At 43.9% G+C, this 19,078-nt stretch overlaps 1 protein-coding gene across 1 annotated transcript in view; it reads left to right on the forward strand.

Moving 5' to 3' along the window:
- LOC144686126 (hemicentin-1-like) overlaps positions 1–19,078 on the forward strand; it is a 418,005-nt gene that overhangs the window by 95,104 nt on the left and 303,823 nt on the right. The window contains 4 exon segments of the mRNA XM_078551270.1: positions 1,191–1,335; positions 2,407–2,519; positions 3,513–3,672; positions 4,475–4,640. Of these exon segments, the coding sequence (XP_078407396.1) occupies positions 1,191–1,335; positions 2,407–2,519; positions 3,513–3,672; positions 4,475–4,640 (584 nt within the window).

Here is a 19,078-nt window from a genome sequence, read left to right on the forward strand (position 1 = left end):
GATGGCCATGAAACCATAGCCGATTCTCGTAAAAACCCCATCTGGTTCACTAATGCCCTTTAGGGGAGGAAATCTGCCTTCCTTACCTGGTCTGGCCTACATGTGACTCCAGACCCACAGCAATGTGGTTAACTCTTAAATGCCCTCTGAACAAGGGCAGTTAGAGATGGGCAATAAATGCTGGCCTAGCCAGTGAAGCCCACGCCCCATGAACGAATAAAAAAACTGCGGAGCAATTCACCTACAGAGGCAGAGGAAAGATTCATCCCATCCATCAGAGCTGGGTTCAGTTGCAAGTTGCAGAGGTGAATGGACTGCCTGCTAACTGACAGCCGCAGTTACCATATGGAGCAGTAGTTTATTTTATTCAGTCGCGGGATGTGGTCAAGGCCAGCATTTATTGCCCATCACTGGTTACCCTTGAGAAGGTGGTGGTGAGCTGCCTACTTGAACCGCTGCAGTCCCTGTGGTGTAGGTACACCCACAGTGCTGTTAGGGAGGGAGTTCCAGGATTTTGACCCAGCGACTGTGAAGGAACGGCGATATATTTGCAAGCCAGGAAGGTGTGTGTACTTGCAGGCAGTGGTGTTCCCTTGTATCTGTTGCCCTTGTTCTACTCGGTGGTCGAGGTCAGGGGTTTGGAAGGTGCTGTTGAAGATTAACAAAGAAATTTTCTATAAACCACAGTCTTGGGGCTACCCCAGTTGAACGAATGCAAAACCCAGTGTTGACGTGAGCTATACAGATCAGGGAGACCCGTGCTTTCGTGTCCACACTGTTATTACCTCAACTGGGGCAACTGATGCTACAATTATCCTCAAACGTATGGTCAGGGGAAGAGAAAATAAGTTAAGATTCTTGTTCTTGATATCGGTGCAGTGAGACCCGTTCTAAAGTTGCCATATGAAAGTCAGATGTGGAAATTCGACTATGAGACCCTCTGTGGCCAGATGGTTGGCCCAACAATATTAGGAACGAGGCTCAGAGGTTGAATGAGAAACCAGAAATGGCTGGCAGGAGGAGTCAGCACATTGCGAGAGGAAGTAACAACAGGGGAAGGGAGAACTGGAAAACAAAACAGAAACGTGCCCTGCAACGCTGACTACACAGAGAGTAATACGGTTCTTCAACTCTTAGAGAATTGTCATTTCCGAGAGTTTATTCTGTATTCCCTCCTTGCTTCCCTGCAGCTAAGTTTGGACAGGCGTCTGTCAATCCGAAGCGATGGCAGTTTCCATATTGAGAGAGCAGAGCAAGGAGATGCTGGGAGATACATGTGCACCATCAGAAATGTAGTGGGATCTGTTAATAAGACCATCACAGTGCACGTACATGGTGAGTAGGGTGGCGAGGGATACGGTGATTATTTTTGCAACCATTTCTAGTTCCATTGTGGTGCCTGCGCGTATCTGCTGTCAGTATTACCAAGGCTGGAAGTCCATTGGGATGATTCTATGCTGTCCTCTTACTTAGTTTCACCTCCTGTTTGTAAACAGAATCCATTGACAATGGCTCTCTGAGCTCGTACATGGCGCTTTGAGATGCCTCTCTCTCCACACGAGGAAGCACTTGTTCCTGACCCTCTGTTTCCCAGTGATACGTGGTCAAGGTGAAGCCTCAGGAGATGGATTGATGAGCATAAACCTGGTGTATCCTGTTAGTGTTCCCATGTCCCTATGTGGCCTAGGGAACTGCACATTTCTTCAGTTAGTGAAAGTGAACAAGCAATAAACAGAAGGAGGCTAATTGCAATCAGAATTGTTTAAACAAGGATTTTGATAGTGAGCTTGGCTATTTAACCTGGAGCAGACCACTGGAAACATTAAGGTACAGATGGGACTTTTCATTTGAAAATTTCCCCTGGAGTTTGGTATCCTGCTCCCTGGCTGAACTGCAGGGACACGAGTTTGCGCAATCAGTGGTCCTCCTTTCGCATAACTGCTCCTTTACACAGCCAGACTGTGGTGGCACTGGATGAGATTGGACGCTTTCTACAGTGGCCACCATTGTAACCGGTGATGGCTGAAGAGAGTGGGAGCAAAACCTGTGAGCGGAAATGGATTGGGGAAGGATGACCCGACAGCACTGGGGGTTGATACTGACACTGTCCAAATTCCTCTCGATCAATAAATACCAACCTCAACTGGGTCACCCAAGGGAAACACTGAATTCCGGAATTGCTTCCACACAAAGGGAGGAGACTAATTTAGAGGGTGCTTGATACAGAGCCGTTGTGATGTAACCCCTTGGGACTCTTTTTTTGGAGTCGGTCAACAAAGAAGAACACAGGGAAACTGACTGCTTTAGAAAGAAAGTGCAGAATATGTTTTGAAATTGTAAGTTATGAATAATATCAATTTGCCTCTGTATATTGTCTTTTTTAAGATGTGTATTTCTTTGATGTAGTACTTCCATCGATTAAACCTGGACGTACCGTTTACATCACTGATGAGGGGGTGGCTGTCACTCTGTTGTGTGAAGCCAGCGGTGCTCCTAAACCAACAATCGTCTGGTCCAAGGTACGACCTAACCACAAGGCACTGTCTAATAAATAATCAAATCACAGGGTCCTAACATAGGTTACTATGAAAATGGGAAAGAGTCTGAACCTACAAACCATGCTGTAGACGTTGCCGGCTCATTTTGGAAGGATATAAAAGAAATGGAAAAGGTGCAGTGTAGCTTCACAATGATGTTACCACTAAGGGAAGTTTCCATTTAGAAGAGAGGATTGAGAAGTTGGGACTGCTTTCTCTACAGTCGGGAAGCTTAATACTAATGTGTGGGGCTTCACTGATCTGGGAGTATTGAGCCTGGGTGGGAAAAGTAGTAGAGTGCTCTACACTCATAATACTGACACCCTGTTGAGTACTAAGAATTTAATACTGTGGAAAGAATTATGTTATGGTCAGGTTTGTTCCTCTAGGGGTTTGAGAGCAGATTAGAGGGAGAGCCTCTCCTCTGCTCCCTCTGTAACCCAACCCTGTAGGGTTCCTCTGTTCTCTTTCCAATAGCCAGCTTTAAAGTGGTCTTATTCTAGTGGACTGCAGTGAACAGCAGACAGGCAGTTCCCCTGATGTGTATGGATGATCCAAACATTGACAAAACTGCTGGCATTGTAGACTGTACACGTCAGTTATTGGATAAAGGGCCCCTAGCAGAAAGTTTAATCTGCAGAAGCTGTCCATGATCTGCCAGTCAGCTGTGACAATTTGTCACTCGTTGGAGTCTGACTGACCTGCACAAAACATCACCTGATGATAAATTCAAAACACGAGTGTAGAGCATGATGGGCAACGTCCTGCATAGAGAATGAGAAAACAGTGAAGTAAACATGCTGGGGTATTGACAGAGGATTGAGAACAGGTCACTTTCCTGCTCTTTTACGTAGAAATTACATCACGGGATAATGAAACCAAGAGATGGGGAAGGGACTGACGTGAGGATTACCATTAGAAACATTTTTCTCCTGAAAATATTACGCGTTCATTGTTTTTTAATGTCCTTTCCAGGGAAGAGAACTCTTGCCTAGACAAGAGCCACAGCGTTCCATTGATGCAAGCGGGAACCTCATGATCCCATCTCCATCATCGGAAGATCCTGGAGTCTACATCTGCACTGCGACCAATGTAGTGGGGTTTGCCAGCAGAGAAATGCAGCTGTTTGTCCACAGTAAGGAGAATAGTGATGTTACAGTTAGATTAATATACACCCAGACCTGTCAAACCATATAACGTCGCATACTACACTTACCCTGCTGGGGGTTAAAGCATGCACTAGAAGAAGAATCCGGAGTCCTGCAAGGGACTGGGGTGGGGGTCGGTGGAGGGCGAAGGGGTGAATAGTAGATTAAAGTTTCCAAAACCTGCAACCCTAACTCCAATGAACATCTGATGCATCCACTTCAGCTTTTAATAGAGCTGGGTTCGTGGGATGGGTGTGACTAACCTGCTGTCAAGAGGTGGGTCACTTATTTAAATATGTAAATAAAGCTGAGTGCCTCAAATTTTACCATTTTAATGGTTGTGAGATGCTTTTTCCAGGTCTTGGGAAACCCACTAGTTGAAGGGAGGTGACCAAGGCTGGAGCCAGAGGTAAGTACCTTTCTAGCACTGCTTGTGGGCCAGGAGGAGCAGGAGATCTCCCCTCTGGTCCCAACCCCACCTCAAGCAAACCTGATGTGATTTGCTCCCCTCTACCTGTGATCGAACTACGCCCCGCAACCCCCCCCACCCCACAAACCCAAAAGCCACCATGTCTTCGACCCTCCCACTCCTGTGATCTCCCACTCCTGCCAGTCCTCCGCTCATGACTGCTCCACTTAGCTCTTCCACATCGACTCAGCTTGCGTACAAGACTCACAGATCAACATGAATGGGATGAAAGGAACTGAAAGCGCCAGAAGGATTTAATATTAGCGCGACTCGGCTATTAAACATTTGGCTTGATTTTGAAATTTTCTTCCCCTCCGCAGCGAAACCAAAGATTGGTGGAACGAGCCCAGGTAATTTGGACGAGCCAATCGAAATCACTGCCACGGCTGGGATGGAGGTGACACTACCCTGTGAGGTTCAGGGATCCCCTCCTCCTATCATCAGGTGGAAGAAAGACGGCCGCCTGGTGCCATTCATGTCGGCCAGGTGATGTATCTCCACATTCAGTGAAGAGTTTCAGCTCACATAGCAGCGAGGCCTGCAACTCAAGGCAAGGTTACAGGCACTATGATGGCTGCTTCCATTACAAGGTTTATCTTGGCTGAGTTGCTAGCACTCCTGTATATGAGTCAAAACGTCAGAGATTCAAGTCACAATATGGATTTGAGCATATAATCCCAGTTGGCGCTTCAGTGCTGTATGGAGGGAGTGTTACATTGCTGGAGATGTGGCCTTTTACATGCCTCTTTTTAAACTGAGGCCCCCATCTGCCTGCTGAAGTGGATAGAAAAAGCCTTGTGATACTATTCAAAGCGCAGCGAGTTCTCCTGGTGTCTTGGCCAGCATTTCTCCCCTAACCATTATCGTCAAAGCAGGACGCCTGACAATTCATTCATTTGCTGTTTGTGGGATCTTGCTGTGCCCAAATGGCTGGCATTCTTGTCAACATCATAACAGTGACTGCACTTCCAAAGTAAGTGGAGAACACTTTGTAACGTCCTGAGGGTGCGAAAGGCACTCTCCCCCAATTTTCTCCAGCCCTCTTCCAATTATCTTGACTATATGTTATTCTGCGGCTGTAGTAGTTCACTCAGTATTGAAAGATTGAGTGCCGTCCACAGGTAAAGTTAAACACACACAGTGAAAGCCCAACTAATCATGTTTCATTGTGTTCCACTAAAATGTGATACAGAAGTTAACTCATTCAACGGATGAGAGAACCATGAAATCTATGATTGAGAACATTACCTCGGGGTATCTGAGACAGGTTCTGGAGAAGTTTTTGCTGTGAAATTAGGAATATACGGAAAGAATCTGACTGCACCAGCAATATTTTTTCTGAAAGCCATGTTGCCTTCCTGGTGCCAGAGTTAAAGACATCTCCTCAGGGCCGGAGAGGAACTGGCAGTGGGAGAGGAAGGATATAGTTGTCGTGGTCCAGGTGGGACCAAGAAAGAGGTCCCCCTGAGGGAGTATGAGCAGCTAGGGGCTAAATTAAAAAGCAGAACCTCAAAGTTGTTAATCTCTGGATTACCACCTGAGCCGCGAGCAAATTAGTAAAGGGTAAATAAGATTAGAGATTTGAAAGCATGACTCAAAGATTGTTGTGGGAGAAATGGGTTTTGATTCATGGGGCGTTCGTACCAATACTGCAGAAGGAGGGAGCTGTGCCATTGGAATAGCCTCCAACTGAATCATGCAGGGACCAATGTCCTGGTGAATTGTATTTTTAAAAATTCATTCATGGGATGTGGGCGTTGCTGGCTGGGCCAGCATTTATTGCCCATCCTTAATTGCCCTTGAGAAGGTGGTGGTGAGCTGCCTTCTTGAACCGCTGCAGTCCATGTGGTGTAGGTACACCCACAGTGCTGTTAGGGAGGGAGTTCAGGATTTTGACCCAGCGATAGTGAAGGAATGGCGATATATTTCCAAGTCAGGATGGTGAGTGGCTTGGAGGGGAACTTCCAGGTGGTGGTGTTCCCATCTATCTGCTGTTCTTGTCCTTCTGGATGGTAATGGTCGTGGGTTTGGAAAGTGCAGTCGAAGGAGCCTTAGTGAATTGCTGCAGGGTATCTTGTAGATGGTACACACTGCTGCTACTGTGCATCGGTCGTGGAGGGAGTGAATGTTTGTGTGCCAGTCAAGCGCGCTGCTTTGTCCTGGATGTTGTCAAGCTCCTTGAGTGTTGTTGGAGCTGCACTCATCCAGGCAAGTGGAGAGTATTCCATCACACTTGTGCCTTGTAGATGGTGGACAAGTTTTGGGGAGTCAGGAGATGAGTTACTCACTGCAGAATTCCTAGCCTTTGACCTGCTCTTGTAGCTACAGTATTTATGTGGCTAGTCCAGTTCAGTTTCTTATCGATGGTCATCCCCAGGATGTTGGTATGGGGGGATTTGGGTATGGTAATGCCATTGAATGTCAAGGGGCGATGGTTGGATTCTCTCTTATTGGAGATGGTCATTGCCTGTCACTTGTGTGGCGCGAATGTTACTTGCTCCTTGTCTGCCCATGTGTGTGTGTGTGTAGCAGGAGTAGGTCACTTGACCCATCGAGCCTGCTCTGTCTTCGATAAGATTATGTTTGATCTGATTGTGGCCTTAACCCCACTTGCCTGCCTGTCGCCCTGTGTGAACGTTCCTTACTTTGAGCTCAAAATTCACAAAGTAAAAGGAATTCTGAGTAATATTGTGTCATATTCTGAAGGGAATTTGGAGTTTATTTGAATGTAATGACAAATGGGATTTACTATGGATCACAGTGAAAAATATACAGCACTGACAGTATTGGACAAAGTTAGTAAAGGGAAGAAATGGATCAACTGCCTTTTTCAGCAAAATCTGATACGGTCTATTGTAAAATAGTAATATGTGTAACAGAAAAAATTGCAATTGATCGCATACAATTGGAGTTACATGCAGAGTTTCTGTAATGATAAGCAAAACATTCCAGGAGCACTATATTTTAGGCATTTCATGCACCCTTGGGACTCCCTGCACAGTGATACAGACGATATCAGCAAGGAGTATTGAAAGTTACAAAGCAGATGATTAAAGACTGAGAGGTTCTAACCATTGAAACACTGAAATTGAATGATTGTCATTGTGCTTCAAGGGCTCGAGAGTTGATTTCCCTGATTGGGTTCTCCCAGTAAAGGTGGGCAATTGCAGCAAGTACTTGGTCTGTCTTCAGAAGTCAAGGCCCTCTGCTCTGGGATTTGCTCTCTAAACCTCTCTGCCTGTTTGCTTTCCTCCTCCTTTAAAACCCTTCTTCAGACTCACCTACGTGACAAAGCTTTTGCTCATCTGTCTTAATATCTCCCTACGTAGCTTGTTGTAAATGTTTGTCTGATATTGCGCTTTACTCCGTTAAAGGCACTGTACAAGTGAAGGTTGTTGCCATGAGATATCACTGGGTTTTATCTGATGCATGTTGACTTAAGTGGTGAGAGGACACCAGGCATTTTCCCCAGAGTCGAAGGGAAGGGTCTGGTCTTAGGCACCACTTCCCCAAGAGTGTTGTCAGGGGTGACACAAGCAAGTTATCTTTGAGGTATCTAAAGGGAGCAACACAACAGAACTAAAAACAGAAGGGAGGAAAAATAATGAAAGCAAAATAACATCTGTTGATTTAAAATGTCTTGTTATAGTTCGTTTTGTCATTAAACAAAATGACCAGTACAAAGCCATGTTTGACTGTAATTAGAAAACATGATCTGTGGTTTTGTTAAAAGTGGGGAGAGGTTTCCTGTGTTGGCAGAGTTGATGTGGTTATAATCTATATTGTCTACAGTAGGTTGTCAATCCTGCATGGATCTTGAAAACTGCTCTCTGATGTATAATAATGGAAAAGAATCTTTGGCTTAGCTAAAGAGGAGCAGATGTTTGGGCAATGAATATCTAACTCAAAGCGGATATACAACTTAAGCCTTGTGTGTCGCTTTATGTGACTTTAGGGGTCAATAATGTGATGCTCCTGTGGGCTGGATTTTATTTTAATGTTTAACAACTATTCTTTAATTATTATTGCAGCCAATTTTGTGCTTGTTAAGGCGTGGGATTTTGTGTTCTGGGAAATGAAACATCGTCCTGTTCTGATGACCCGGCATCAGAGTGAGAATTGCCCATTTAATAACAAATTAGGTGATAGTTTTGTCATGGGGAAGTTTTGTCCGTTAGGAACCAGTCAAGACTTCGTTGGTTTTCCTTGTTTCTCCTTTCTGACACTGCCACACACATGCATACCCCTTACCTGTCTGGATTGTAATGTTTGAACATCCATTGTCCTGAGCATTGCATGTCCAAATTTAGTTAAGGAGAATGCCCTAACATGTAACCTCAGTATGAGTCTTGGAGAGTTCTGCATTAATATGTTGGAATCCTGACTTGTTTTTCCAACCTCCTCTCTTAATCAATCGCAGAATCTCAAAACTTCATCTGCAGCCGCCTTTCCTTTCTCTGAAACAAGCTTGCTTTGCCTAAGCACCTCTTTAATTACCTCATCTCTTGTAACTTATTTTGGTAATGTAACTAATCCTTTGCACTTACATTTCCATCTTTCTTCCCACATTGCTTCAACAAAATTCAGTTGATTCGTCACCAGGACTGGATGAGATACACCCAAGGATCCTGAGGGAAGTGAGGGTAGAAATTGCAGAGGTATTGGTTCTAATCTTCCAATCCTCCTTAGATATGGGGTAGTGCCAGAGGACTGGAGAATTGCAAAATGTTACATACTTGTTTGAAAAAGGGTGTAAGGATAAACCCAGCAACGACAGGCCAGTCAATTTAACCTCAGTGGAAAATGATAATGTGGAACAAAATTCAGTTGCTTGGACCAATGTATTCTAAATAAGGAAAACCAGCATGGATTTGTTAAGGGCCAATCGTGTTTAACTAATTTGATGGAACTTTTGATGAGGTAACAGAGGGGGTTGATCAGGGCAATACAGCTGATGTGCCATACATGGACTTCCATAAGGAAGTGATATAGTGCCACATAACAGGCTTGTCAGTTCTGTGCTGTAACCATTCTATGATTCAGTCTTTAAGGGCAATGTCTCATTTTCCCCTTGAGCCAAGAGACTAATGGTTTTCAAAAGAGCAGGAAGACGCCTGGTCATGAGTGGTATTAATAAATAATGGAGTATGGATCCAGATGATCATACACTGTCCTGACATCTGGAATATCATCTGAGGAATGCAAGATGTTGACTTTGAATAATGTGAGATTAACTAGTCAACTGCCATAGTGTACACAGGGAGTCAAGACAAAGTGTAGTCTTCAACTTAGGAAGGGTTAGAGGGTGGAAAATAATTGGACATGTGCTGAGGTGCCACTGCAGATTTAAGTGACATGAATGAGACAGGAACAGATGCAATCAAGTGGAGCAGGAGGGGGAATGTAGAATGAGGAGCGCAACATAGAGACAGATGGAATGGGGAAAATTAAGGTACAGCATGGCTTGAGGAGGATGAAAAGAAAGAGAACGTAAATTTGGCAGGGAATGCAAGAGTGAGGTTGGAGGCTAAAAGCACTGCCTGCACTACTGGACCTAGTGACATAAGTACTTTAAGGTAGGGAAGGGGCCAGTGATCAGGAAGTGGAAGAGATGGGAGAGTGTGGACGTGGTTGGATGTTGGGAAATGGGAGATAGGGGAGGGGAGGAAAGAGACTTAGGCAGAATGAGAGAAAATGGGGAGGTGGAAAACAGAAAATACAAAAAGGGATGAAGCAGGTGTGGTGGGGTTGGGGGAGGTGGGGGTTGCAGGTGAGGTGGAAGGGGGAGAAAATGGAAAGAAGATACCAGGGAAGCTGGAGGAAGGTGGGTGAGAAGGTGGAAGTGAGAAGTGAATGGGCAGAGAGTCTGGAGAATGTGAAGTGAAAAGGGGAAAAGAAGAAATGGGGCAGTGAGAAGCTGAGAGGATATGGAGGGGGGCAAAATGACAGCGGGTAGGACGAAGGGGAAGAGCCCATTTCAGAGTCAGCTTTACTCTGTTGTCTTTGGGTATGTTAAACCAGAAACTTAACTGGACCAGCCACATAAATACTGTGGCTACAAGAGCAGGTCAGATCCTGGGAATTCTACTGTGAGTAACACACCACTTGACTCTCCAAAGCCTGTCCATTATCTACAAGGCACAAGTCAGGAGTGTGACGGAATACTCCCCACTTGCCTTCATGAGTGCAACTCCAACAACACTCCAGGAACTCAACACCATCCAAACAAAGAAGCCCACTTGATTGGCACCCCATCCACCACCTTCAACATTCATTCCCTCCCTAACTGTCGCACAGTGGCCAGCTGGGGAATGCTCAGTTGTCGCATTATTTTCAGTTCCAGGCTGGTAAACGGCCATGCGCACATGCGCTGTTCATTTTTTAAACTATGTTTAGAAGGAAACTATTCCTGCATGTAAGTGCAGAAGGGAAAGAAGAGGAAGAAAGTGAAACAGCACGAAAAGATGGTCAGGTGACCTTTTGCATCTCCGCAGAGGACTGCCATTTCTCCAGAAGGTGCTAGCAGAAGTAGGACATGGGTGCTGCAGGGAGCAGGTCCCAGCACAAAGAAGAAATCTCCCAAAACCAGGGAGCGGGACAGAAAGAGGTCCCAGGAAGACAGTCAAGTCAAGGGACAAGAACAGGAATCTGAAACAGGTCCGGTTAGAGACAGAGCTGCAGGGAGCAGACTTAAAGCAAAGTGGGCTTGAGAGAATCCAAAAGATCCAAAGGGGCAGCTGAAGGTTGGTGTCTCCCTACTACTGGCTTTTGGAGCAATGATGTTCTGCTTGACATGGCTGAATATCTGAGAGAGTGCATATGGAAGTGAAGCTTGAATGCACAAAGAGATCCAGGGGAATGAACATTGAAAAGAGAGGTTGAAACCGCGGAGGTGGATGCTTGTTGAAGATGTCTGAGTGAAAGCATCATTTGGGAGAGAACTCCAAGGCAAGTTCCTTGAACATGGAGATTGGAAGCACTCATGAAAAAGACAGGGTTTGAGTGAGACTGGTTGGCTCACAGTGTGATGAGCACATGGAAAGTTGATGAGAAATCCATAGAAGCTTGGTTTTGGAGTGTGGTGTGTCCAACTGCAGTTCGCCAGTTACTTTACATGGACTGCATACTTACTGTAAATATTAGAGTATAAGATAGATTTTGTAATTTGTGTTATCTTTATGAAGTTGTATATATCTGTAAAGATATAGTTGGGATGAGGGAGTAGTGTAATAGTTAATCTTTTCTCGGTTAATAAATGGTTTTGTTCTTTTGTTAAAAGTACACTAGTGGACTCCTGTGAACATGTTCAGTAACTGCCCCTCCATGGTTTCACAGAACCGTTACAGTGCAGAAGGAGGCCATTCGGCCCATCATGTCTGCACCGACTCTCCGAATGAGCATTATGACTTAGTACCAATCTCCTGCCTTTTCCCCGTACCCTAGCACATTGCTTCAATTCAAATAATCATCTCATGCCCGCTTGAATGCCTCAATTGAACCCGCCTCTGCCAAACAAAACGAAAAAAAATAAAAGTTAGGGGCTATCAAGCCAGGTTCCACCTGGGATCTGACTTGCCCAGCATTAACATCAGCTGGGATCGTAACACCAGCGATGCCCACATCCCATGAAGAAATAAAGAGACTCTAGGAAGGTGAAGTGGGTGACTATTAACAGAATACAAGCTCAAGAAGTCCTTGTGTTGTGATCCTTAATTTCTGACTGTGTGCTGTTTCTCTCACTGTTGATTGAAGTACTGGACCAGCCGATAACATTCACTCAACGGACAATGTGAGAGGGTATGTCTGAAATGCAACTTATGACGCAAATTGTCATAACACTGCTGCAAAGATTTAACAGTAAAATTGGAGTCAGGCGAATGTTTCCAGAGTTTTAAGCTTGGCTGTGGTTGCTGTTACTTGTTAGTACTTTTTAGGTTTATTGTTAGGCATCAGTCTTGCCGAACACCCCTCCCATCCATTCCCCTTAATCATTAGGTTCCTGGAGCGCTGGCCTTGTGTTGAGATTACTTCTGTAATCCGCCAATTTCTGCATCTGTTGAGCATTTTTAGTGAGAAGTGCAGTGGAGGCAGATGGAAACTGCCAATCAATTCAGCAAAACAATGGAAAACATTACAAGTGACCTGAGCCCGGGCAAACATCTGATTGTACTGCAAACCGAAAATAGCATTAAGAGGCTTTGAAGACACTATAGTGAAGGAGTGTTACACGCAGGACATGTAGCACAGTTCACATTTTCCCACATCTGCCAAATTTTTACCCACTTGCTCAACCTGCCTATATCCCTTTGCAGACTCTCTACCTCCTCTTGATAACTTACTCTCCTGCCTGTCTTGGTATCATTGGCAAATTGTACTTTGTACAATTTCTTTACCAGGGAAGACTTGTAAAGAATGCTTCACATTGGAAGTCATGGTGCATTCCGACAGGGTGTAATGGGACTCGTATGGAACTGATTTTCCAAATTTTTCATATTTCTCCGCTACTTTCTGTGCCATACTAGTCAAGGCAATCCTCCAGTAGTTTATCAAAATGTCCATTCTTCAAATGGGAGTCTGGGAACTTAGGCCTCAATTCCAGAGATGGCAGAACCTGATATAAAACGCGGAGACCCTCTCTCCAGCTTTGACTCCACCAAAGTCTTTGGTGGCAGAGGGGGTGCACCTGATTGGAATAATGCCAGTGGGCACCAGGGGAGACTGGAAACTGTAGCTTTGGTTGTTGGGTCAAGGCGAGGGTGGAGTTGAGGGGCAGCAGGGCCTTCTCCGACGGAAGCTGCCTGTGTGCCTGTTTGAAAAAGATGCTCATTTCTCATTTTAAATCCACAGTGATTCCGACACAGAGCCGTAAGTAAGCCAGAGCTTGCAAAGACTAATACATTTGTGGTAAAAAGTAATTAACAAACTAGCAAAACTAAAAGAGGATAAGGCCCCAGGTCCGGATGAAATGCAGCCACATATGCTCAAGCATGCTAGGGAAATCAGAGGTACTAGTGCGCACATAAAAAAGTTCCATAGAAGAGGTGATAATGCCAGGAGGCTGGTGGACAGCTGGTGTAGTTCCTGTATACTATATATAGTTCCTATATATCCTATAAAAGGGTCTCTGAACAAAGCTTGGGGCCTATAGGCCAGATGGCTTAACGTCAGTGACAGGAAAGATACTGGAATCTATACAGAAATAATTGATAAAGGTGCATCTGAAGACAGAAGATATAATAAATAGTCAGGGATTCCAAAAGGCTTATAGCTGCTTCACTAACCTAATAGAATTCTTTGAAGAGGTAGAGGAAAGAGTAGACAAGGGTAAAATGATAGATGTATCCTACTTGGATTTTAAAAAGGCCTTCGATAAGTTAGGCTAATGACAAAGCTTAGGGCACATGGAATCAGGGGGCAAATTGCTGAATGGATAACGGATTGGCTAAAAGATAAAGAGTAGGGGTAAAGGGTAGTTTGTCAGGTTAAAAGAAGGTAGAAAGCTGTATTCCATAAGGATCAGTGCTGGGACCACTATTATTCATAGTTGATAGTAATGATTTGGATTTAGGATTTAAGAACAAGCTACTGAATATCGAAACTTGAAGCTGATACCGAACAGGGGGACTTGGTTATCACTAAAGAAGGAAGTGACATAATACAAGAAGACATTAGAAGATTTACAGGCTGGGCTGTTAAGTGGTAAATGAACATTAACATGGAAAAATGTGAGGTGATACACTTTGGTCGGAAAAATAGAAACATCACCTCCATCTTAGAAAATACGAAACTGAATGGGGTAGGAGAGCGAAGGGAGCCTAGGGATAAAAATGAACAAATTAGTAAAAGCAGGTAAGCAAAACAATCCAAAATATTAACAACCTACTGGGATTTATTCCTGGGGACTGAATTCAAAAGTAGCGAACTTACAGGAAGTGAAAACAGAAAGTGCGGGAAAAGCTCAGCGGGTCTGGCAGCATCAACAGAGTTGATAATTCAGCCTGATGAATTATTCAGAACTTCTTCAGAAATGACTCCGAAGAAGAGTCATTCGACTCAAAATATCAATTCTGTTTCCCTCCACAGACCTGCTAAGTTTTTCCAGCACTTTGTTTTTATTTCAGATTCCCAGCATCCACGGTATTTTGCTGATATTTTGGAACTTACGTCAGAGATGTGTACAGGACGCTATTTAGAGCACTGTGTGCAGTTCTGGTCTCCATGCTAGAAAGGACATAAAAGCTCTCGAGAGAATGCAATAAAAGATTTACAGTGTTGCTGAAAGAAGCAACATGTTGAAGCTTTTCGTCTTGCACTCATCAGGACACTGCGTAAGAATACCAATATAAGGGGAAAACAACAATTTATACTCTAAGAGAAGAGAGTGCTGATTGGTTGGCAACTGGACTCTAATTTACAAGGATGATTCCAAAACTGTCAGATTACCGCTCTTGGGTAAAGCTGAACAGTTTGGAGAAGTCCAAGGTTTCTATCTAGGGTCCTGAGGGAGACTCTTAATCCTGCAGGTCCATAAGGAATCAAACACATTTTTAAATAACTTGCCCCAGTTACTCCTGTGCCAGGTTCCCTGTGCAGGCTGGTCTAGGGTTAAAATTGCAAGGAGGGCCTCAATTGCATCATCAGAGTTTGACCTGCATGTTTAAAGAAGGGCCCTCACTACCTTCTGTCTGGTGTCCTTGCTCAAGTGCTCAAAGGAGCAGGTTAAATTGGATTCCCCCAGGAAGGCAGTGAAGGGACAAGTCACTGGGGTAAAATCCATCTTCTAGCCTTTTGTCATCTCTTTGAGCTGCAATAATAAACTGTCACCAGGGCTGGGAGGTGAAAGATCTGTCTCATTCCCTGGTTGTAGCACTGAAATCAGTTTTGTGAAAGTGAATGAACTGTTTTTCAAACTTGTCCCTGGGCGACAGAATTTATCAGCTTGCTTATGTGGAAATCGGAAAAATCAGATTGGCAGAGTAAATCTCTCTCCTGAAATGCATTTTTTGTGGGAGATTGCTTTCATTTGTTCTCGAGCATCATTCACATCCGCCAGCATTTATTGCCCATCCTTAATTGCCCCTTGAGAAGGTGGTGGTGAGCTGCCTTCTTGAATCGCTGCAGTCCATGTGGTGTAGGTATGCACACAGGGCTTTCTTCTGTAGTGTTGTGATATAACTGAGTGGCTTGCTACACGTTTCGGGGGGCAGTTCGGAGTCAGCCACAATGATGTGGGTCTGGAGTCACATGTTGGCCGGGCCAGGCAAGGATAATAGAGTTCCTGTCCTGAAAGACATTAATCAACCAGGTTGGATTTTACAACAATCAGGTAGTTTCACCATTAATGAGACTAGCCTTTTAATCCCGATTTATTCATTGAATTTAAATTCCCCCAGCTGCTGGTGGGATTTAAACTCATGCCTCTGGAGCATTGTAGTCCAGTTCTCTGCATTACTAGTCCAGTAACATTACCGTTATTCTACCGTCCCCCTTCTCACACCAACTACATCTTGCACTGTTATAGACCCTCAAATACCCATCTTTTGAGATTGGTGGGGGAATGGTTAGGAAGCTGAGGAGAAACCTTCAAAAGTAGAAAACTCTGAAAATAATTCCCTCCAACAAAAGGAACTGTAGGATTGGATTAATCTGGAATTCATGCTCAGAGCCTGTTCAACTTTGGCCTCACTTAAAGCTTTGTGATCTGCCCAATTCCAAGGCCATGCCTGCATTACTGGAACGTTATCCACAGAATGGGATGCCCTCATTGCCTCTACTTATTCCCAGGGGAACAAGTCCATCTCCATCTAATCCATGCTACATGTGCCCTGGAAGTACTTGATGCCAATAATACTACGTGGTGTACACTTGCACACGCACACACATGCACATGCATGCACACGCTCATGCACACACACATGCACACTGCTCTGAGCAGGTTTGATCAAAAAGTCTTTGTGAAAAAGCATAAACTAATTTGGTGAAAGCGGATGTAACCACTTTAAACTTTACTTCGCATTACAGAACAACTGTGCTGTGGTGTTGAGCATTTGTATAGATCACCAGGCTTTGGAATCCCAGGCACCTGAACATTCAGCCTTGCCTTGACTAACAGTGTAACATACTCACCTGAGGAAGTACTTGGGTTAGGGGCTCTAAATCAACTAGAAGTAGAACTTAACCAATCGCAAGCTGAGCCTTAAACACTTTGTGAGCACTCATAGCATTTTAACACCACATAAAGCACAAGATCAAGGTCATTGATGCACCAGGCATGCTATACTCATTGGATAAAAGTGCATCACCTGGAATAAATTCGATCTGTTTTTCCTTAATGTGCTGTCGAAATTTAGACCAAAGTGACTCTAGGAAATTGGCCCTACTGATCAGAGCAACTAGTCACTCCATTTACTGTAAATATGCCCCATTAGTTTTATAGTCCACAATGGCAGAGCACACTAGAAGCTGTGTACAATTCTTTAATTTAATCCTACCCATGTGTCTGAGAGAGTTAGTACTGCAATGATTAAAACTGTACCTCACTGATAACCAGCGCTAAAAGATTTAACAGTTTACATATTCTCACTTTCTCATAAATCTGCTATAAGCAGTTCAGCACAGTATCAGCCGTGCTGAGGAGCCTATGGCGCTGAAATCATCTTTGGCACACACTGAAATTCCTAAGTTGTCCTGGCAGATGTGATATCTGATTTATTATTTAACACTCCTGCTAAAATGGTGGGGAAGCATTTCAAGTTCATTAAGCTAGTGCACTTGTGATAGCCTTGGCTCTGTGGTTGCAGCCCTGCCTCAGAACCATAAAGTCGCACTTACAGTTAAGCACATAACCTAGGCTGCCACAGCAGTGCAATGTTGAGGGAGAGCTAGGCTGCCTGGGTGGCTGTTTTTTCCATGAGATGCCCTCTCAAGTGAATATAGAAGATTCCGTGGCATTTTTGAAGAAGAGCAGGGGGGTTCTCCTTGTAGCCTGGTTAACATTTATTCCTCAAGCAACATCAACTAAAAAGGTTATCTGGCCGCTCATCTAATTATTGCGAGACATTTATTTGTGCAAATTGGCTGTATCTATTTAAGAAAGAAAGAAAAAAAAACGCATTTATATATCGGCCAATTTGCACACAGCAAGCTCCCACAAACAGCAATGTGATAATGACCAGTTAAAGCTGCTTTAGTGAAGGGATAATATTGGCCAGAACACTGGGGATAACTACTCTGTTCTTCTTGAATAGTGCCATGGGACATTTTACATCCACCAGAGAGGCTCTTGGTTTTATATTTCATCTGAAAAATGGCTGGACTTGTTAGTTAACTCAAAGAGAAAAATGGCAGCAAGCTGTAAATGTTTCTGTCCCCATTGTACACAAGTTATGTTTTGACTACTAAATGATCCAAGCTGCAAAGTTGCTTAACGTTATGGGCATCTTGAGACACATTTAAATATACAATAATTTTTAGATTGTCTGTGTTATGGGACACAGTAGGGCAATGTGCATGATTTATATAATTAAATCATTCTATTGCAGAGGATTGATTTACAGTTTGGTTACTCACATCGGGTAGAGGAAATGATGCCCTGATTCCAGACACCCATCAACACATTGAAAGTCCTATCGTAAACACCTCTACACATCCCAGTGAGGTGTCCAAATAGTTACATTGAAAGCATAACCCAAAATTAACATCAATAAGAGTTCAGAGTGCCATTCATAATGCTGTAAATAAAGGCAAGATGTAATGAAAGCAATATTAGATGTGAAGCCCTCTTCTATCCAGGTTTATGTTGTCCCATTTTTTTCCACATATTTTGACCTGTACTTGAATCTTGGCGCAAAGAGCAACTTGGAGAAAAAGCTAAGGACTCATATGTGTCAAGATTTTTGAAGGTTGCCTGCTGTGTTCAGAGTTGTCAATGTTGGAGAATTGTTGGGAATGAGATTATGATTATGAGCAGACAAAATGTGCCAACACACTTAAGACTAAATAAGTTGTGTTTCGACCACAAGATGAGCTCCAACTCCTATTCTTGCAATCACTAAGACTATTTATTTCTGCCTCTGTAACATTGTCTGACTTAACCCCTGCCTTAGTTCATCTGCTGCTGAAACCTTTATTTGTGCCTTTGTTTCCTCCAGACTTTACTATTCCAATACCACCTGGCTGGTCTCCAGCATATTACCCTCTGTAAACTTCAGGCCATCCAAAACTCTGTTGCTCATGTCTTAACTCGAACCAAAGCCAAGTTCCATTCCACTATCACCTCCTGTGCTTGTTGACTTACATGAGCTCCTGGTCAAACAACTTCTTGATTTTAAAATCCTCATGCCTGTTTTCATATCCATCCATAGCCTTGTCCCTCTCTATCTTTGCAATCTCTTCCAGCTCCACAACCCTCCGAGGTATCTGCGTTCCTCTTGTTCTGGCATTTGTTCATCCCCGATTCTAATTGCTCAAACATGGGCGGCTTCAGTTCTCTAGGCCCCAAGCCCTGGAATTCCCTCCCTAAATCTCTCTACTTTGCTTTCCTTCTATAAGACATTGCTAAAACCTACCCCTCTGATCAAGCATTTGGCCATCTGACCTGCTATCTCTGTTTTTGTGACTCGATGTCATACTTCGTTTTATAACATTCCTGGGAAGCACCTCGGGATGTTTTATTGTGGCAAATGGACTATATAAATATAAGTTGTTGTTGTGTTTGTCTCCCATTGTGGTTCGCTTTGATGTGTGTGTTTGAAGCCACAATGAGTGAGCGTTGATTGGTTTGGACACCACCAGCAAGTAGAAACTGTGGGTGCTGACATCTTCATCAGTGACTATATATGGAAATGTTTTTTGTTATTATTTTTTCATGGGATGTGGGTGTCGCTGCTCTAGGCCAGGATTTATTGCCCATCCCTAATTACCCC

Source organism: Cetorhinus maximus, chromosome 10 (assembly GCF_964194155.1).
Source record: "Cetorhinus maximus chromosome 10, sCetMax3.hap1.1, whole genome shotgun sequence".
Taxonomy (NCBI): Eukaryota; Metazoa; Chordata; class Chondrichthyes; order Lamniformes; family Cetorhinidae; genus Cetorhinus; species Cetorhinus maximus.